This window comes from Gobio gobio, assembly GCF_949357685.1.
Source record: "Gobio gobio genome assembly, chromosome: 6".
NCBI lineage: Eukaryota > Metazoa > Chordata > Actinopteri > Cypriniformes > Gobionidae > Gobio > Gobio gobio.
In genome coordinates, this window is record NC_137102.1 from 20019006 (window position 1) to 20041152 (window position 22147).

General features: G+C 42.4%; 1 protein-coding gene across 1 annotated transcript in view; it reads right to left on the minus strand.

Moving 5' to 3' along the window:
• Window positions 1-3123: 3123 nt before the first annotated feature.
• Window positions 3124-22147, minus strand: part of kcnt2a (potassium channel, subfamily T, member 2a) — a gene marked incomplete at both ends in the record, with an annotated part of 54945 nt that continues 35921 nt past the window's right edge. The window contains 9 exons of the mRNA XM_079820429.1: window positions 3124-3229; window positions 8440-8524; window positions 8991-9270; window positions 11774-11902; window positions 12007-12090; window positions 18473-18574; window positions 18701-18812; window positions 21541-21675; window positions 22056-22127. Of these exons, the coding sequence (XP_079676555.1) occupies window positions 3124-3229; window positions 8440-8524; window positions 8991-9270; window positions 11774-11902; window positions 12007-12090; window positions 18473-18574; window positions 18701-18812; window positions 21541-21675; window positions 22056-22127 (1105 nt within the window). The remainder of the gene's footprint in view (window positions 3230-8439; window positions 8525-8990; window positions 9271-11773; window positions 11903-12006; window positions 12091-18472; window positions 18575-18700; window positions 18813-21540; window positions 21676-22055; window positions 22128-22147) is intronic.

Consider the following 22147-nt stretch of genomic DNA (forward strand, 5'->3'; position numbering starts at 1 on the left):
CCGAACATGGTTCCCAGAACTGATGTTCCTCATGACAGCCTCTCCCTGGTGCATTCCTCTGAGGAAGGATCTACTTTCTCAGAGATGGGGTAACATTTGGCATCCAATTCATGTCTGGTCCCTGGACAGGACACAGAGGTTCTCGGTGACCTACCCCAAGAGGTGATGAACACCATCACTTCGGCGCGAGCACCGTCTACGAGACACGCTTGCGCCTTGAAGTGGAACCTGTTCGTGGAGTGGTGTCCTTCTCACCGAGAGGACCCCCGCAGGTGTTCAGTCAGAGCCGAGCTTTCCTTCCTGCAGCATGGGTTGGAGCGAAGGCCGTCTCCCTCCACCCAGAAAGTTTATGCTGCTCCAATATCTGCGTATCACAACCCCATAGGAGGTAAGGCAGTTGGGAAGCATGACCTGGTCGTCAGGTTCCTTAGAAGGTTAAACCCTCCTCGACCTCCCTCCATGCCCTCTTGGGATTTGTCTCTGGTGCTGAAAGCACTTCAGAATGCCCCATTCGAGCCTTTGCAGTCAGCCAAGTTAAAAGTCTTGTCAAAGAAGACATTGCGCCTGGTTGCATTAGCCTCCATTAAAAGGGTAGGGCAGGGGTGTCCATCCCTGCTCCTGGAGAGTCCTGCAGATTTCAATTCCAACCCTGCTCCAACACACATGTCTGTAATTATTTAGCACCCTGAACACCATGATTAGCTGGTTCAGGTGTGTTTTATTCAGGTTGGAGCTAAAATCTGCAGGGTGGTAGCTCTCCAGGACCAGGGTTGGACACCCCTGGGGTAGGGGACTTGTGCCTGGAGTTCGGGATGGGTGCACCTGCTGCTCATTATATACTCGTGCTGTGAGCCGAAGAAGCTTATAGAAATATAACACATGCCAATGTGCATTGGCTTGTTTAGTTACACTCGAAGTAGATTGGCCTCTCTAGCGAGATTCCTATTCGTCAGTCACCGATGTGGCGTCTCCGTTCCCTCCTTCAGGGAACGAGGGTTACATATGTAACCGAGACTATATAACTAGTGCATTAGTAATATATTTTTAATAAAAATCAATTTAATTTAAATTTAGGATTACTATATAAAAGTCTACTAAGATTTAACTAATTTTTAAAGCATTCAAAGTGCACTTTTAAGAAAACTAATAAAACTGTATTTTTTTGGCAGTAGTATATTTTATTTCAATGCAATAAAAATCAGTTTAAGTATTAGTGGTATTCAGTACACTTTTTCAAGTGCACTGAAGTACTACTGAAGTAGAAATATACTTTTAATTAGTGTATTTATAGTGTATATAATTGCATTTTACAATTTTATTTAGCACAAAAAAATAAGAATGTGCTACAAATGTACTTTGTACTTTGCAAATGTTTTTTTTTTTAGTGCATTCAAGTATACTTTCTTTTCACCTGGGAAGTAAGGGCATAAAAATGTGGAGTGGAACGTTCAGTCTAGAAGATTGATATGCCACAGTGTGACCTTTTAGCTGAATTAAAAGGAAATACAGTTGCAGCATATGATGAGGAACCTTTAAAATAGCATGATAGGGGCACTTCACAGAATCAGCCTCATGTTGCATCCTGCCAGTAGTCATTTATAGTCAGTCGGCATAGTCAGTAGTCACTTGCGTAGGTTCAAAGAGATACTGAAGCATGTCAGCAAAATGAAAGACTCGGGAGATCCACACAGCCTGTGGCTGCAGCTGTCACACTGAATCTAATATCCAAACCTTGACCTTGGCTTGATCAGACGTGCTCATTTTGAGCCTAAATGTGTTGTAGCATAACCATCATGGTTGCCGCCTTTTGAGAATTGAATGTCCAACCTGATTTTTGCTGAGGCAGTACAGTAGCTATGTTTCTATCCAAAGTTGAAAATGTATTTTTTCATCCCATGTGTTCAAGGGAACAAAATGGTCACTTCCTGGGAAATTGGCACAACATATTTGAAATAAAAATGGAACCTGCTGCAATCGGGAAAACCACAGTGGCTCTGTTTTCCTACATCATAAATGACTTTCATGTGCAGATGCTGTCATGTTATCTTGCCTGGAGTTTGGGAACATAACCATGTGAGATGCTTCTGCATCATTCTGATGACAGACTTTGACTCAGGCATTTCAGAAAGATCAAACCAACATTTGAGATGCTGTGCAATGAAATTGGTCTGCTGCATAGTCCAGTTATCCAATCACATTCACTGTTGAGGCAAAGTTACATGAGATGTGTGTTGCACATAGAGGGATTTATTCAATAAATATGTTTCCATTATAGTTTATGTGCATTTCTCCATATTAGATGAAAACTTTTTTTAGTGCATTTTTAGAATTGATGCAAATCTTTTCATCCAGCGTTTTTTAAATGCGATATCCATTAACCCTTGCATGCCATGGGATATTCAAAAATGCACATCAAAAAATAGGTGGATGGAAAAAAGTATTGTAGTGATTTTTGGTTCCTTTCCAGTTGTTTATTAAAAAAGAAATCAGTTGATAATTTTTTTTTCCATTGTTAGTGACAGACATCAGTTGTTTTCATGTTTATAAATGTTTGATAACATGCATATTTATGCAATATTGTTTTGCAAACATTTATTCAATTATTAAATAGATTAATCAAACTAAATCTGTAAATACTGTAAAATTCTCCCTTTTTTGTTTCACAGATCAATAACAGCATATGAGCAAGTAAATAATGACATTGCATTAATTTGCATTTTTGGGTGAAATATTCCTTTAATTAAATGTCGTCTTTATGGGTTGATTACATTATGATTATATTCTGTCTTTTAAATGAGAAGTGAGAAAGTGCAGATCCATGCATTACTGCAGTCTTCAGGAGAAGGATCACTGACAAGTGTTAACACAAGTCTGTCAGGAATCCAGCAGGTGCCTATGTGAGTTCTAGCCTGACATGGAAAGATCACTTTCTGTGATGTTTGACCTCCATGCGTCAGTCTGAATATGAGGTGGGAACATGCTGGCAGGGATAAATATGATAAAGCAAAAACGTGAATGAGACATGCATTATTCTGAGCCATGTATAGATGATACATTAAAGTTTTGCAGCTAGTTACTCATATCACAGTGTAAATAAACATCTGTTGTGAGTGTGATCTTTATTCAGAGTTGATTCCTCTCTCTTATTTGTGTCCCACTCCTCATGCTGTTTTTACTGTTGTCAGTACCGTTCAGCTTTAGTGAGAAAGGATCTTTACGGATTATGTACCTGTGAAAAAAACAAATAAAACATAAAACTACAGCCACATGTAAAAAGTACTACAATTAGGCTGAATCTCAAGAAACAGATTGCAGAATTACAGATCACTTGGTCATATTGCACCCTAAAACCAACAGAAGGACTACACTCACCTAAAGGATTATTAGGAACACCATACTAATACTGTGTTTGACCCCCTTTCGCCTTCAGAACTCCCTTAATTCTATGTGGCATTGATTCAACAAGGTGTCCATATTGATAGGATAGCATCTTGCAGTTGATGGAGATTTGTGGAATGCACATCCAGGGCATGAAGCTCCCGTTCCACCACATCCCAAAGATGCTCAATTGGGTTGAGATCTGGTGACTGTGGGGGCCATTTTAGTACAGTGAACTCATTGTCATGTTCAAGAAACCAATTTGAAATGATTCAAGCTTTGTGACATGGTGCATTATCCTGCTGGAAGTAGCCATCAGAGGATGGGTACATGGTGGTCATAAAGGGATGGACATGGTCAGAAACATTGCTCAGGTAGGCCGTGGCATTTAAACGATGCCCAATTGGCACTAAGGGGCCTAAAGTGTGCCAAGAAAACATCCCCCACACCATTACACCACCACCACCAGCCTGCACAGTGGTAACAAGAAATGATGGATCCATGTTCTCATTCTGTTTACGCTAAATTCTGACTCTACCATCTGAATGTCTCAACAGAAATCGAGACTCATCAGACCAGGCAACATTTTTCCAGTCTTCAACTGTCCAATTTTGGTGAGCTTGTGCAAATTGTAGCCTCTTTTTCCTATTTTTAGTGGAGATGAGTGGTACCCGATGGGGTCTTCTGCTGTTGTAGCCCATCCGCCTCAAGGTTGTGTGTGTTTGTTTATTTGTTTATTTACAAAGACTGACATTTTGTTTTTGTTTTATTTGTCTAGTCTTCCTGGGGTCCACAAACATACATTATTTATTATGACATACACAAAGGACCAAAAAATACTATCAATAACATGGGGGGGGGGTTACATCAGGAGAAAATAAAAGACAAATTTATACATATGTAAATGAAAGACAAATGTATAAACAAACACCAAGTCTAACACTTATAACACATCCAACTAACTTCTATGAATAAATAACCTACTATAAGTATGATAATCCTAGGTGTACTTTTACCTGCCTTTTAAAATTCAATTTCTGTGTTGTTCGAATTAATGACAATGGTAGAGAATTCCATGTTTTCATTGTCCTATATACTACTGTACGTTTGAGGAAATTAGTTTTTGCTTTAGGGAGTGAAAATCTGCCTTCTGTTGCCTGTCTAGTGGCATATATGTACAACTCTAAATTGCATTTCAATTGATCGTATCGATCCACTGGAATTTTAAACCGTAAAACCTTCCATGTTGCTAATAAGATTGCTTCAATCATCCGGTCTTCCACCCTTAACCAATTAAGATGAAGATGCATGCCATTAATATTTGTGCCATTTGGACATTGTAGGGCGAGTCGTGCCGCCTTGTTCTGTACTAGCTGGAGTTTTCTTAAATCTTTTGTTGTGTTGTGGCTTCACAAATGCTTTGCTGCATACCTCGGTTGTAACGAGTGGTTATTTCAGTCAAAGTTGCTCTTCTATCAGCTTGAATCAGTCGGCCCATTCTCCTCTGACCTCTAGCATCAACAAGGCATTTTCGCCCACAGGACTGCCGCATACTGGATGTTTTTCCCTTTTCACACCATTCTTTGTAAACCCTAGAAATGGTTGTGTGTGAAAATCCCAGTAACTGAGCAGATTGTGAAATACTCAGACTGGTCCGTCTGGCACCAACAACCATGCCACGCACAAAATTGCTTAAATCACCTTTCTTTCCCATTCTGACATTCAGTTTGGTGTTCAGGAGATTGTCTTGACCAGGACCACACCCTTAAATGCATTGAAGCAACTGCCATGTGATTGGTTGATTAGATTTTTGCATTAATGAGAAATTGAACAGGTGTTCCTAATAATCCTTTAGGTGATGGTGTACATATATACAGTGGGGCAAAAAAGTATTTAGTCAGCCACCAATTGTGCAAGTTCTCCCACTTAAAAAGAAGAGAGAGGCCTGTAATTTTCATCATAGGTACACTTCAACTATGAGAGACAGAATGAGAAAAAAAATCCAGAAAATCACATTGTCTGATTTTTAAAGAATTTATTTGCAAATTATGGTGGAAAATAAGTATTTGGTCAATAACAAAAATGTATCTCAATACTTTGTTATATACCCTTTGTTGGTAATGACAGAGGTCAAACGTGTTCTGTAAGTCTCCACAAGGTTTTTACACACTGTTGCTGGTAGTTTGACCCCTTCCTCCATGCAGATCTCCTCTAGAGCAGTGATGTTTTAGGGCTGTCGCTGGGCAACACGGATTTTCAACTCCCTCCAAAGATTTTCTATGGGGTTGAGATCTGGAAACTGGCTAGGCCACTACAGAACCTTGAAATGCTTCTTACGAAGCCACTCCTTCGTTGCCCGGGTGGTGTGTTTGGGATCATTGTCATGCTGAATGACCCAGCCACGTTTCATCTTCAATGCCCTTGCTGATGGAAGGAGGTTTTTACTCAAAATCCCACGATACATGGCCCCATTAATTCTTTCCTTTACACGGATCAGTCGTCCTGACCCCTTTGCAGAAAAACAGCCCCAAAGCATGATGTTCCACCCCCATGTTTCACAGCAGGTATGGTGTTCTTTGGACTCAGCATTCTTTCTCCTCCAAACACGACAAGTTGAGTTTTTACCCAAAAAGTTCTATTTTGGTTTCATCTGACCATATGACATTCTCCCAATCCTCTTCTGGATCATCCAAATGCTCTCTAGCAAATTCAGACAGGCCCGGACATGCACTGGCTTAAGCAGGGGGACATGTCTGGCACTGCAGGATTTGAGTCCCTGGTGGTGTAGTGTGTTACTGATGGTAGCCTTTGTTACTTTTGGTCCCAGCTCTCTGCAGGTCATTCACTAGGTCCCCCTGTGTGGTTCTGGGATTTTTGCTCACTGTTCTTGTGATCATTTTGACCCCACGGGGTGCGATCTTGCGTGGAGCCCCAGATCGAGGGAGATTATCAGTGGTCTTGTATGTCTTCCATTTTCTAATAATTGCTCCCACAGTGGATTTCTTCACACCAAGCTGCTTGCCTATTGCAGATTCAGTCTTCCCAGCCTGGTGCAGGTCTACAATTTTTTTTCTGGTGTCCTTTGACAGCTCTTTGGTCTTGGCCATAGCTGAGTTTGGAGTCTGACTGTTTGAGGTTGTGGACAGGTGTCTTTTATACTGATAACTAGTTCAAACAGGTGCCATTTATACAGGTAACGAGTGGAGGACAGAGGAGCCTCTTAAAGAAGAAGTTACAGGTCTGTGAGAGCCAGAAATCTTGCTTTTTTGTAGGTGACCAAATACTTATTTTCCCCCATAATTTGCAAATAAATTCTTTAAAAATCAGACAATGTGATTTTCTGGATTTTTTTTCCTCATTGTGTCTCTCATAGTTGAAGTGTACCTATGATGAAAATTACAGGCCTCTCTCATCTTTTTAAGTGGGAGAACTTGCACAATTGGTGGCTGACTAAATACTTTTTTACCCCACTGTGTATATATATATATATATATATATATATATATATATATATATATATATATATATATATATATATATATATATATATATATATATAGTGTAAAAAAAAAAAAGTAATTTTTATAGACTACTATAATGCAAAATAAATAAAAAGTATAATTTGAATAATATATGCATATTATATACACTACCTGGCCAAAAAAGCCAAACACCTTTTTTTGGACCACCTGTTGCTTTGATTACGGCATGCATTCACTGAGGCATCGTTTCGGGAAGCTTATGCAATGCCACATTTTTTTCCATCCAGAGTGGCACTAATTTTTTTGCCAATATTTTGTATTGATTATGGAAGAGTCGGACCACTGCATAGTCATCTCCAGCACATCCCAAAGATTCTCAATGGGGTTAAGGTCTGAAATTCCACCAATCCATCTGTGAAAATTATGTTTCATGCTCTCTGAATCAGACATTCAGATCTTGTAATACGCCCGTGCCATCAGGGAAGAAAAAATAAATCATTAAATAAATGGAAAAAACCTGTCATTCAGTATATTCAGGTAGTCAGCTGACTTCATTTTTTGGGCACACAACCACTGAACCTAGACCTGACTAACTGAAGCAATCCCGGATCTTGACACTGCCCTCACAGGCTTGTACGGTAGGCACTAGACATGATGGGTGTATCACTTCATATGCCTCTCTTCTCACCCTGATACTTTGGAGTAGAGTAAATCTGGACTCATCAGACCACATGACCTTTTTCCATTGCTCCAGTGTCCAATCTTTATGCTCCCCAACAAACTGAAGCCTTTTTTCAAATAGCCTCACTAATAAGTGGGTTTCCTAAAGCTAAACAGCTGTTTAGTCCCAATCCCGAGTTCTCTTCGCATTGTCCACGTGGAAATGCTCTTACTTTCACTATTAAAAATAGGCGCGATTTCTACTGTAGATTTTTTACGATATGATTTCACCAAACCTCTCAAGAATCTCAAGATTTCATTCAAGATTTTTTTTTTGACAACATTTCTTCCTTGAAATTGATGGTCACTTTGGATAGTTCTTAACCCAATGTTATTAGTTTCAGAAATCTCCTTAGTTGCGTTCTTTGCTTTATGCAGGCTGCTTCTGAAACAGAGTAACATCTTTTCCATTACCACAGGATAGGTCTTCCGACATGTAGTTTAGAAATGAGAAGCTAAGCACCACATCAGTTAAGGTTAAATAACTTGTAGGCAGCTGAAAAAAACATTAATCATTACAGTTATTATTCAATAAAGGCATTTTTTGGCCAGGCGGTGTATGTTGGCTATACTGGATTTAATTTAGTATGATTTAAATTTTATATATATATATTTATATTTTATATATATATATATATATATATATATATATATATATATATATATATATATATATATATATATATATATATATATATATATATATATATAAACATTGTGTTTGTTACAATGCAAAACAACTCCTAAAATATATGCAAGTCTATAAAAAAAAGAAGAAAAAAAAGAAACCAGTTTCTTTTAACAAATCATCATTTCTTTTGATATAATTTCTAAGTACAAAAGATTTAGCTTCACTTACACAATGTCATTTAGCTCCAGCTTTGTATCTGGTGATGGGTTGATTAAGACATAAGAGTGGCTACTTTGGTTAAAATTCAGCTCATCTGGATTGAGAAAAAAATAGATAAGTCATTTCAGTCACAAGAATGTGTTATTCTCCAGAACCATGTCCTAACAAGCCACTCAACTGAAAATATGAGGTATAAAATCAAATAATAAAGCATCTTGTTTTGGGCAATTTATCTATTGGTTTATTATTTAAACCTTTTCCTTAAAAAAGTGATTGTGCTATCTTAGTTTAAATTAAATGTTACTTACTTTGATATTTTGAAATTAAGTTATGCAAAACACAATTTTAGTCAAATTTCAGCTATTTTTCTTCCATTCAGCTACCATTGGCACTATTAGCCTATTATTAATGTTTGGCAAAATGTTAATTGTGCGCCCTGGTTACACAGTTCTTAAAATCAAACCAAATAAAAATTTTATTTCAAATAATGCATAGAAACTTCCTAATTCATTCTGCACATGATTTTGCTGTAAAATTCGACTCATAAGATGGTGTCTCACCGAATCCCAGCGTGGAGAGCCCCAGGTTTTTCATGCGCTTCTTGACCAGCTCAGTAACCTCCTGCTCTGAGTATGAGGGCAGGACTCCCCGCTGCTGGCTCAATCTTTCTGCATCACGCTCCGCGTGCCACGGCCCCAGAAGATTCGAAGCCCACTGCAGGCTCTTTCGACGCAGAGAATGAGTCTGCACATTGCTCTCTGGTAAGTCACACTGAAGAACCTGAGGTTGCTCCTCCTCTTCAAAGACTGACATTTTGTCTGACATTTGGGATTGTGGAGTCTAGAAGAAAGAAAAACAAGAATGATTGTTTAAAAATTAGTCATGATGCTGTACAGAAAATTCCATCAATCAGAGAGTTGAAACAAGCAAAACATGGCATGACAAGTTAGCTCCGCCCACTCCAATGAAGCTCGGCAAATGATGTAATTGAGTCAGTCTCCCTATGCCTCAAAATACAAAATAATTTGAATATATATGCATATTTTGCTATAAACCTAACCTAAAATATATTGGTTTTATATATATAATCAATGTTTTTAAATGAGTTGTTTTATATTTCTTCATCGTTTTCAATTTGATTATGCTGTTCGCAGTGCTTCATGGGATTGTAGCTCTTTCTATCACTAAAGCGTTAAGTACACAGTCTTGTACCGTTTTATTTGTGTCTGATTTTCAAATACTTTTTGCTTCAAATCACAATTTGTAATGTTATGATTCACCTCGTGGCTGGTTGGCTTAGTTCATGGCTTATAACTCTATAACAAAAACTTTTTCGAAACCCCTATGGGAGAAATTAATGGAAAAAATACTTCCGGAACCAGCACTACTGGAAAAAGTTGTTAATAGTGTACATGAGTTAAGTGCTAGAACTACTCACAATAAAAACATTTCACTAGTTACCTGTTAAATTTGAACGGTCCATGGTAAATCCATTGATAAAATGGATATTGACTGAATAGATATAATTTATGCTATTGCATTTTGTTATTTGCATGATAATTTTCATTTTTGTAAGGGATAATCCATGGCTAGCTGTGCATTAAAATCATTTAATGCACAGCGTGGAGGCAAAGAAGCACCTGACATGAAGACTTGAATTATCCCATTTATACCATGGTCATTTGCCAGCATTGACAAGTTAAAGCATAAACAGTAAAAATTATGGTTATTTTTGTCAGTTACGGCTCGTTAGATCTAGCATTATGACTGTTTTAAATCAGGCACAGAAATAAAATAGTGTGTAAGATTATATTTATTTGAATGAATTAATTATTGCAACTGAATCCAGGAACTGAATTTCAAGGGGGGATGGAGTTCCATTAACACAATAAGGGTCCCCCCAGTAAATTTTGGCCATTTCCACCTCTGATTATAACCTTTATTTGAATGAATTATTGCGAGAGAGAGAGTGAGAGAGAGAGAGAGAGAGATGAGTGTGGGAATTACCTGCGTCTGTGCAGTATCTATCACTAAAAACAATTAAGTTGTGAGTTGAATTACTTCAAAAACAGTGTTACCCCCTCGTTGCTAAGAAATATAATGTCAAAATTCAGTAGTGAAGCCAATTTATTAATATAAGTTGCAGGCAGTGTTGATAAGTTTCTGTGCTCCTGAATGTTTCTGTGTGTGCACAGGCTGCCAGCACAATCTCCCATCTCGTTGTGAAAATTATATATAAGTGTTTGTGTGCTTCAATAAAAGCAGCGCACTAATATAGAACAGTTATTAAACTGACTGGAACTACCTGTGCATTAAATGGTTTTAATGCACACCTTCCAGCCAATCAGACAGACCATGGTATAAATGATAACAATTGGTGAAAATACATCAAGCATTGCGTTAGTTCAGTCAGGCCACGTATGTCAAGCTTGCATCAAGTACCAATCCAGTTTTGACAATGGTTCATTTAAAGGCTTAATTCACCCAAAAATGAACATTCTGTCATTAATTACTCACACTCATGTCTTTCCAAACCTGTAAGACTTTCGTTCATCTTCAGAACTCAAATGAAGATCTTTTTGATGAAATCTAAGAGCTTCCAGAACTACCACTTTGACACTTCAAAACGTTCATAAAGAGAGCGTAAAACTAATCCATATGAATTGAATCCATTGAAACTAATCCAAATTTTTGGAAGAGACTTTATATGATGTACAGATTGAATTTAGGCATTTATCTGCATAAACATTCATCAACTTGCACACACATCAGTTGTGGTAAACGGTAGCGCATACATGTTCGTTTGAGCTTCCGCAAGAACCAATGAGGTTCATTCTTGTGTTACGCAGCACATTGAGCTTCCGCAAGAACCAATGAGGTTCATTCTCGTGTTACGCAGCATGTTTGAGCTTCAGCAAGAACGAACGAGATTCATTCTCGTGTTACACAGCACGTTTGAGGTTCATTCTCGTGTTACGCAACACATTTGAGCTTCTGCAAGAACGAACGAGATTCATTCTTGTGTTACGCAGCACGTTTCAGCTTCCACAAGAACCAATGAGGTTCATTCTTGTGTTATGCTGCATGTTTGAGCTTCTGCAAGAACCAATGAAGTTTAATTTCATGTTACGCAGCAGTTTGCCCACAACAGAACCATACCGCCAACACTAACTGTATGCATTATCATTATATTAAAATATATTGTACATTTGACAAAAGTGGTCCTGACTGAACTGATAATTAAGTAACAAGTAAATACTGGCTCCTTCCCTTCTGTTCCAATTTAACCATTTCTCCTGATCTAAAAGTGTGTAATTATGTTTTGCACAGAACGTAATTAAACCTCAGCAGTTTCAACTTTCTGAGACTCTGTCCTGTAGATGCCGATGGGAATGTCTCCTTCAGTGGAGGACAGGACTTGGTACAGTGTGCCGTACGTCTGGATGCACAAATCCTCCTCTTTGATACTCAACTGAAATGTAATATACCACATTTTAACACTGCTGAACCAACAAAATAAAATCATGTAAAAGAATTTAAATGAGGATGTGTGGACTGGCTAAAAGTCATACTTACAGCACACAGGAATCCAGATTTTGGTGTAGTTTCCAGTCCAAGCAGTAGTCTGGTGATGGTTATCATATAATCCTTTACAAAACTCTGAAACAACAGAAGAACTTCTAGACATTTACAAGTTTCCAGCAGCAAGAGCATACAGTACTGTTCAAAAGTCTAGCGCCAGCACGATTTTTTTGACGTTTTTTGAAAGAAGTTACTTGTGCTTATCTAGGCTGTAATATTGTGAAATATTATTACAATTTATTACATTTTAAAATCTAAATTCTTTTAAAATATATTTTAAAATGTAATTTATTCATTTGATGCGAAGCTGAATTTTCAGTTCTTTACTCATTACTCCAGTCTTCAGTGTCACATTCTGAAATGAATTTGCTTCTCAAGAAACATTTATTATTATTATTATTATTATTATTATTATTATTATTATTATTATTATTATTATTATTATCAATGTTGAAAACAGTTTTGTGCTGCTTAATATTTTTGTGGAAACCATGTTAGGCGAAAGTTGAAAAGAAAACGTCTCGGTTACGTATGTAACCCTCGTTCCCTGAGGAGGGAACAGAGACGTACGTCAGTGACTGACGAATGGGGGTTTCGCCTAGAAGCCAATTACCTTCGAGGTGTTTAACAGCGCCCAATGGCGTGCCAATGCCATGGGCAATGCGGAATTTGCATACGTAACTCCGCCCCACCGCGTGGGTATATAAGGAAGTACGCTGGCAACATCGCATTATGTATCTGCTGCGGGTCCAAGATCTGAACTCCGCGTTCCAGCAGCACAGCTGACGTGGCTGAGGAACGTACGTCTCCGTTCCCTCCTCAGGGAACGAGGGTTACATACGTAACCAAGACGTTCCCTTTCGTTCAGTCACTCCGACGTACGTCAGTGACTGACGAATGGGGGTTCCAATATAACCGCGCCACTCAGCTGTCGTCCAGTGCCCTGCGTAAGTGTGAGATCCCGCCACTTAAGGCCGTAGGACTCCCACTTATCACAGGATTACCAAGGTACACTGGGAAGCATATCCCAGTGAGGGAATGCCAAAGATGCCTACCCGTGGGGAGGACTTAGAGAGTACACATATGACCCGCTGTGGGCTGCATATGGAAGAACTCTAGGGTACCAGCCGAAGGTGGATCTTTAACCCTAGGGGTGGCAGGGCTTGCCAAGGGAAAGACACCTGCTCACTGAGGAGGCTTACGGTGGAAATACTTGTGTGGGGGTTGCCGGAGGGAACCATGCACACGGGGCACCTGGCCGGACATGAGGGTCTGGGCTCGAAAGGGCAGACTGAACTGATGTCGGCGTCGACAGTGCAGGAGGAGCACAGGGCTCTCGGGGAGCTCACCTGAGGAAATATATCGCACGTATCCAGTCCGTGGAGTGGAGTGGCGAGCAAGCGAAGACACCTAAGCCTGGTCCATTACCGGCCCCTCGGGGGGGCGAGTACATAGTCGGACACTGGCTCCACTCGGAGATTGTAGAATCTGGCGAATGTGTTGGGTGTCGCCCAGCCTGCAGCTCTGCAGATGTCTGTTAGCGAGGCGCCATGCGCTAGAGCCCAAGAGGAGGCCACACTCTGGGTGGAGTGTGCCCTCACACCAAGGGGACATGGTCTACCTTGCTGCTGGTAAGCCAAAACAATGGTGTCTACTATCCAGTGAGACAACCTCTGCTTTGAGAGAGCACTTCCTTCCGCTCTCCACCATAACAGACAAAGAGCTGGTCTGAGGTCCTGAAACACTGCGTCATGTCTACGTAAGCGCGGAGAGCGCGTACTGGACAGAGCAATGCCAAGGCTGGGTCTGCCTCCTCCAAAGGCAGCGCTTGCAGGTTCACTACCTGATCTCTGAAGGGAGTGGTAGGAACCTTGGGCAAATATCCAGGCCGGGGTCTCAAGGTCACGTGAGAGTTAGCCGGCCCGAAATCTAGGCACGCTTCGTCAACCGAAAATGCCTGTAGGTCCCCGACCCTCTTAAGAGAGGCCAATGCGGTCAGCAGAGCCGTCTTCATCGACAGAAACTTAATATCGACCGACCGCAAAGGCTCAAAGGGAGGCCTCTGCAGAGCACTTAGGACTACTGAGAGGTCCCAAGAGGGAACGAGAGGAGAGCGAGGAGGATTCAGTCTCCTCGCCCCCCTCAGGAACCTGATGATCAGGTCGTGCTGACTTACCTTCTTGTTCTCCAAGAGATCGTGGTGGGCAGATATAGCGGCCACATAAACTTTGAGGGTGGAGGGAGACAGCCTTCGCTCCAGCCCCTCTTGGAGAAACTCAAGCACGGACCCGATCGGGCATCTCCAGGGGTCTTCTTGGCGGGAAGAGCACCAGGTGACGAAGAGGTTCCACTTCAACGCATAGAGGTGTCGTGTAGACTCTGCCCTAGCGGAAGTGATGGTGGCGACCACCGCAGAAGCCACACGTGGAGCTTCCAGAGCGCTGGGCGCGGGTGCCAGAGGGTGCCCCGTCTCTGAGAGAGGAGGTCCGGTCTCAGAGGAATAGGCCAGGGAGGGGCTGTCGCAAGGAGTAGCAGTTCTGAGAACCAGGTCTGGCCGTGCCAATACGGGGCGACCAACATGACCTGCTCCTTGTCCTCCCTGATCTTGCACAGTACTCGTGCGAGAAGGCTCACTGGGGGAAATGCATATAAGCGTAGGCCCTGGGGCCAGCTGTGCGCCAGTGCATCCGTGCCGAGCGTGCCCTCGGACAGGGAATAGTACAGGCTGCAGTGGGAAGAGTCTTGGGAGGCAAACAGATCTACCTGTGCGTCGCCGAACTGTTCCCAAATCAGCTGGACCGTCTGGGGATGGAGTATCCATTCTCCAGGAAGTGGCTGAATCCGTGAGAGCTCGTCGGCTGCACGGTTCAGGACCCCCGGGATGTGGATAGCACGAAGGGACCTCAGGTGCTTCTGACTCCATAAAACGAGATGGCGGGCGAGTTGAGACATTCGGCGGGAGCGTAGACCGCCCTGGTGGTTGATGTACGCTACTGTGGCCGTGTTGTCTGTCCGGACAAGTACGTGTTGACCCCTCAGCAACGCTCGGAAGCGGTGCAGGGCGAACCGTACTGCCAGCAACTCGAGGCAATTGACATGCAGGAGTTTGCGCTGGGGTCCTGTCCAGGAGCCCGCGGCTGCTTGTCCATTGCACATGGCACCCCAGCCCGTGGCGGAGGCATCTGTTGATACAACAACATGCCTGGAAACTCGTTCTAAGGACACTCCGGCCCGTAGAAAACTGAGGTTCGATCACGGAGTGAGTGTCTGTAAGCAGGCCCGGGTCACTTGGACCTGGAGCGTGCCAGACCGCCATGCCCATCTCGGGACTCGATCGCGAAGCCAGTGCTGAAGCGGTCTCATATGTAGCAATCCGAGCGGGGTTACCGCGGCTACCGATGCCATATGCCCCAGGAGCCTCTGAAAATGTTTCAGTGGAACCGCACTCTTGCTCTCGATTTGATGGAGGCAAGTCAGCAGAGACTGCGCGCGCTCGCTCGTAAGCTGCGCGCACATGGCGACCGAGTCGATCTCCATACCGAGAAAAGAGATCCTCTGCACTGGGCAGAGTTTGCTCTTCTCCCAGTTGACCCGAAGGCCCAGACAGGCTAAGTGGTGGAGAACCAGATCTCTGTGTTCGCAAACCTGCTCTCGAGAGTGACTCAGTATGAGCCAGTCGTCGAGGTAGTTCAGGATACGAACCCCGTGCTGCCGTAGGGGCGCAAGGGCTGCCTCTGCAATCTTCGTAAAGACGCGAGGGGACAGAGATAGCCCGAATGGGAGGACCGCGTACTAGTATGCCCGCCCCTCGAAAGCAAACCGTAGGAACGGTCTGTGTCGAGGTAAGATGGAGACATGAAAGTAGGCGTCCTTCAGGTCGATCGCTGCAAACCAATCGCCGGGACGAACGCATTCGAAAAGGCGTTTCGCTGTCAACATCTTGAACGGAAACTTGTGAAGGTAACGGTTCAAGATGCGCAGGTCCAGGATTGGCCTCAACCAACCGGTCTTTTTGGGTACAATGAAGTACGGGCTGTAGAACCCGGACTTCATCTCGGCTGGAGGGACAGGTTCGATCGCACCCTTCGCCAGTAGGGTGGCAACCTCCGCTCTCATGACAGGGGCATTGGCCCCGACAATAGTAAAGCGGACTCCCCGGAAACAGGGAGGAACCTGCGCGAACTGAATCGTGTAGCCGCGCCTGACTGTCTTCTCGACCCAGCCGGACAGCCCTGGAATCTGAAGCCAGGCTCCCAGGAACTGTACGAGCGGGGTCATTCGGACTACAGACGTACCCGATGTGGGGCAGCGATGCAGCGTTACCGACCCGGACAAGGGAGGCTGTTGGGCGTCCCGGTGTGGGGGTGCAGTTAACGGCTGCGTCCTGACAGAGGAGACCAGGGAAGGACGCGCGTTCCACTGGGGTCTGCTCTGCCAGGGGGCTGGCGACAGAGTGGGATGCGAGTGGCGGGACCCGTGGGTGGCGCGCACTGGCATCACCGGACTCTGGGGGCTCAGGGATGGGAGTGTTAATTCTTTCTTTGACCAGATTAGGGTGCTGCTGACCCGGGAGAGGCCAGCCTGGGATATGGGGGCATCGAGGAACCGTGTCCGCTCGGTGTCCCGCATATCGGCCAGGTTTAGCCACAGGTGTCTCTCCTGGACCACATTTGTGGACATCACTTGACCCAGGGAGCGTGCGGTCACCTTCGTCGCCCGGAGAGCGAGGTCGGTGGCGGCACGCAGCTCATTTAAGAGCCCCGGATCAACTCCACCCTCGTGCATGTCCCTGAGGATCCTGGCCTGGTAGACCTGTAGGATCGCCATGGCATGCAAAGAGGCGGCAGCCTGCCCCGCAGCTCTGTGCGATTTCGCCACCAAGGTAGATGTGAATCGACAGGCTTTGGAGGGGTGCTTAGGATCACCTCGCCAGGTCGAAGCGCTCTGAGGACACAGTTGCATCGCAACAGAACGTTCAACCTGGGGGACCCCAGTGTACCCGTTGGCCGCGGCCCCATCAAGGATGGAGAAGGCGGAGGAGACTGCAGACCGATCACGGGAAGACAACGGGGACTTCCAGGACCGGGCAATCTCCTCATGCAGCTCGGGAAAGAAAGGTATTGAGGGCGGGGACTGACGTGAGTCAGCGCGGGCCCCCAGATACCAATCATCGAGCCGCGAGCGTTCGGGACAGGGCGGAGGGTTCCACTCTATCCCTAAACTCGCGGCTGCCCGAGACAACATGGCTGTCAGCTCTGGGTCTGACTCGGGCAATGCTGGCACGCCCGAAGGCGGCAGCACAGCCGAGTCGTCATCCTCAGAGGACTCGAGCCCACCTTGTGATGCGGTGACCGACATCGCATCATCCTCCGGAGCGCCAAACGAAATGCGCGGGGGAGCCGGAGCTGGCCCCGCGATTTCAGCCTGGACACTCACGGGTTGCGGAACGCTAGAGGGGGGTGTGGCCCAAGGCATGAGCGTCGGGGCTTTGTTCCACACCGTAACCCTCAGGTCACCCTGACCACCAGCCGAAGTACCGGCCACGGGGGGCGCGGTAGATCGGGGTGTGGTAGAGGGGACTCTCACTTCAGTACGAAGGTCTTTGAGTCTAGACCGCAGAACCGCGATGGTCATGTTCCCGCAGTGGGAACATGACTCATCCACGAACGCTGCTTGAGCATGCTGAACGCCCAAGCATACCAAGCAGAGATCGTGCCCATCAAAGGAAGTCAACGACCGGCCACACCCAGAAGTACACGGGCGAGACATCCTGAAAAGGACGTGCCACGTGTAAGCTCTTTTAGAGAGGAAGCTTCGCAGAGACGCCGAAGCGCCCAGGGACCACACACCAGCTGTCAGACGGACCACTGCGCAGATCAGCAGGCAGGCAGTATGCGATCACTGGAACGCGCCGTAGATCCAACGCCTCTGGAAAGCTGCTCGTCTCGAAGGCTGACAAAGACTCAGTTGAAGGCTTGAAGGAGTGAAGAGGTACTCTTGGCTCCAAAGCAGAAACATAATGCGATGTTGCCAGTGTACTTCCTTATATACCCACGCGGTGGGGCGGAGTTACGTATGCAAATTCCGCATTGCCCATGGCATTGGCACGCCATTGGGCGCTGTTAAACACCTCGAAGGTAATTGGCTTCTAGGCGAAACCCCCATTCGTCAGTCACTGACGTACGTCGGAGTGACTGAACGAAAGGGAACAGAAATTTATATTTCTATTGAAATTTAAATCTTTTGCAAAAGTATCTTCAGTAAAAGTAGTTGCTTAGTATTTATTCTTCAAAAAACATTATACCGTCTACAAATTTTGTATTTTTATGACGAAATCTAGTGTTTAATAATGAAGATATTTTTATGTCCATGTTGCCATCTAGAGGGCATTAGCAGGCAAACATTCGAAAATGGTTTTAGGCCAACAGGCAGCACATTTCTTTTAGCAAAGGGGTGTTACCTGGTAGAGGAGTGTGTCCAGCATGCTAATGCTGAACACTTTACCAGCTGCAAAAGGCAGGCGAAATATGAAGGATAAGTTTGAGCCTTTCTCTCTTTCCATCTGCTCCGTGAAGCCATCCAGACAAACATGGAATGAAGGGTTAGGACCAAACAGATTAATCAATCAAAATCATTATTTTTATGATTTAATGTAATAATATGAGTGCCAAAATGCATGTCTGCTCACCTTCTCCAATTTGGAGAATGCCACTGAGTGACAGTCCTTTGCGCAGAACTGCATGAATCTCATGTTTGCGGGATGAGTTAACTCTGTGATGATGTTGAGACCAGAGAACAGCCTACAAACAAGTAATTTACAGGAGAGTGACTATTTCAATTACAAGATCTTCAGTGCCCTTGTCAAAAAAAGTGTTCTTAAATATAGTGAGTATGCAATTATAGTATACTTAAACTCTTCAAAGTATTTCTCTTCAAAAACAGATATATATATATATATATATATATATATATATATATATATATATATATATATATATATATATATATATATATATATATATATATATATAATTATTATAACATTAATCAAATAAAAGTTCACATAAGTGTTGCTTAACATACTTCAGTAAATTTTTTAAATACACTTTCTAATAGCCAAATTAAATTTTTTATATTTACAGTTTTTCTCAGCTGATTTGACACACTTCTCCAAACTCAGAACATCAAACATCTGAACATTTTGTAATTATTCTAAACATATTGTAAATTTTCATTAATTTCATACAAATCATATGCAAAATTCTCAAATGTGTTCACAACAGTTCACACAGCCAACCAAAAATCGGTTTTACAAAAATCACAATCATTTGTGCACCATTTTTACCAAACACAACAAACAAAACTCTGTTATTTGTTAAATTCTCAGTTGCACTTGGACGTTTCTCAATTAGCCCCAAATACATATCTGCTAAGTTTGTAATACACACAACACAGGAAATGCAAATTTCCCAATTGTTAAAAAATAATAATAAAAGGGGAAAAGAAAAGAATGGGAAAAGGAAGAGATGTAAGAGTGAGAGGTTTTGGAGAGAATAGAGGATTATTGAGAGTGAGAGGAAAAATGGAAGAGGTAGAAAGAGATGAGGGGGAAGGAATAGGTGGTATAGGAAGAGGAGATGGAGCAATAAGAGCTGAGGATGTAGGAAAAGCAAGAAGAGCTGAGGATGTAGGAAGAGGGATAGAGGAAGAAGATATGGTAGAGTGGAAGGCAATAGTTTTAGTGGAAAGAGCAAGAGAATAAAATATAAGAAGACATGGACAGAGGGGAAGGGGAGAGCAATATGTAACAGGAGGGAATAGAGGAAGGATAGGGTACAGACAGGTCTCAAATGAAATCAGAGCCACTCTAATTGACCACGTCATAAATTATGGTCTTTCCTTGAGGGAAGCTGAACAGAGAGTTCAGCCCAATATAAACATTGTGCCACAGTCAATGTCCCTGGACAAGAACTGCTCCAATCCACTGGTGTCCACTCCTACATTTTTTTAACTCCCTCAATGAAATCCACTTTACGCAAGGTGATCAGGAGCAAATTAAGCGAAATTGTGTAGTTGTGTACATAGAATTTTCCCCACCATTTCTTCTACATGTGACCGGTGTAAATCTGCAGAGGGCTCTCTTGCCCATCTCTTCTGGACATGCCCTAAACTCTATGATTTTTGGTGTGAAATATTTATGTGGTTTTCTGACATATCCGGGTTTGTGTTCAAGCCTGATCCAGAGATTGCATTATTTGGAAATTCTCTCTATCTCTGTCAGACTATAATGTCTCTGTACAAAGTACCATTATTTACGGAATGATTATTGCTAAGAGCATCATTCTAAGACTCTGGAAATCCGTTGATGTTCCTCAGTTTAAGACCTGGTTGACCTATATTACTGGAATATTGCACATGGAGAGAGTCTGGTATGGAATTATGGGTAATCTTGATACATTTTACAATATGGCAACTATTTCTGGATCATCTTAACCAGTTTAACACTGACTCAGATCAGTAATGGAGGGCATAGTATGCTGTCTGCTCTGCCCTACGGAGTGCTTGTTTGTTTGTGGTTTATCACTGAAACTGCATATACACCCTGGTTGATCTTAGTTCCCTTTTTTGTTTTGTGTTTTTACTTTTTGGGTTATCTTTATCTTTTTTTTATTAATAAAAATGTATGATGATAATAATTATTTACAATTTATATTATTATTACTACTATTATACTATCATTTATTGATTTGTATATATATATATTTTTTGAATGTCTTTTCTTTAACCTTTTTGTAAAAGGTTAAAATCCTAATAAAATTTAAAAAGTACTGTATAAATACAGTTTTTTCGTGTACTACATTATTGACTTTTCCTAGTCAATTTTTACCTACTGTCTCACAGTAAAAAGTTCAGTGTGATTCATTCAAGTGCATTCAGCTAAACAAGACGGACATTTTTGTATAGAATAGAAAGCAGTTAGTGGCAACAGAAAACAAAACAAAAAAAAACATGAAATTCGTATATAACAAATATTTCCATGGTGAAAAAACATCTAAACATTTTGACCAGTGTGACTCACACGATGACAAAAAAAACTTTTTATTTTGCTGGCACTGGCCAATTTACTGACAAAATAACTAGGTTTTGAAGCATGAATTAAATGTTTTGGGTGAGTAACTACATTTTGCAGACATGCTATAGAGTTCTGATGTTCCAGCAAACAGTGGTGACAATTGAACTTAGAGTTTAGAGAATGTTTCCAAAAATGTGCCAAAGCGATTGAGAAAAACTGTAAAAGTATGCTAAATTGTACTTCTCTATCACAAGGGTTTGTTCAACAAACATGCATTTATTACTGCACACAGCTGTGTTCTTGGAAAACACTTGGAAAACACAAAATATTTTATAAACAAATGAATAAAAACTAGCTACATATTCAACAGTGTGATGTTTTGGCATTTAGGGTTAGGATGCATGTAAGTGATTAACCTCTTGAGAAATAAAAGAAAATCTCGAGTATTCTCTGACCTGAACAGGGTCTGGACATTAACAATGGTTTTTGTATCAGCCATATAGTCTTCCTTAGCGCTCATGGTGCTCTCCCGATCAACAACCACCATATTGGCAGCAAATGATACACCACAACGCAACAGGTCATCCAGGCTGTAAGGAGACATAGAGACAGACAGACAGACAGACAGACAGACAGACACACACACAGAATATAGAATAAAATGTGAAAATATGTTGAGTTTGTGTTCACCACAGACCTTATTTCAGGCATTTAACCAAAAACCTGTTAAAAAAAAAAAAAAAAAAACGTTAATCATTAGTTCAACATTTTTAATTTGTTTCCAGGTTTTTATACTTGCAGCACTTTATTCTCAGTTGTGTCTTGAGCTAATTCTGTGTTTTTAATGTTATCTCAAGAAGGTGACACTCTGTGTACAGCAGTGGGCTTATCTCCTTCCTGTCCTCAAAAAAAAAAATTATTTGTGGGCAGGATACAAACAAAAATTATGTTTCATAATAATGTCTCTTGCCTGTCGATTGATCCATGCAAGTAATAGATCATTGGGAACCAACAGATAGTCTCAAGAAATTCTGCATCTGGTCTAAAAGACAAGAAAGTCCA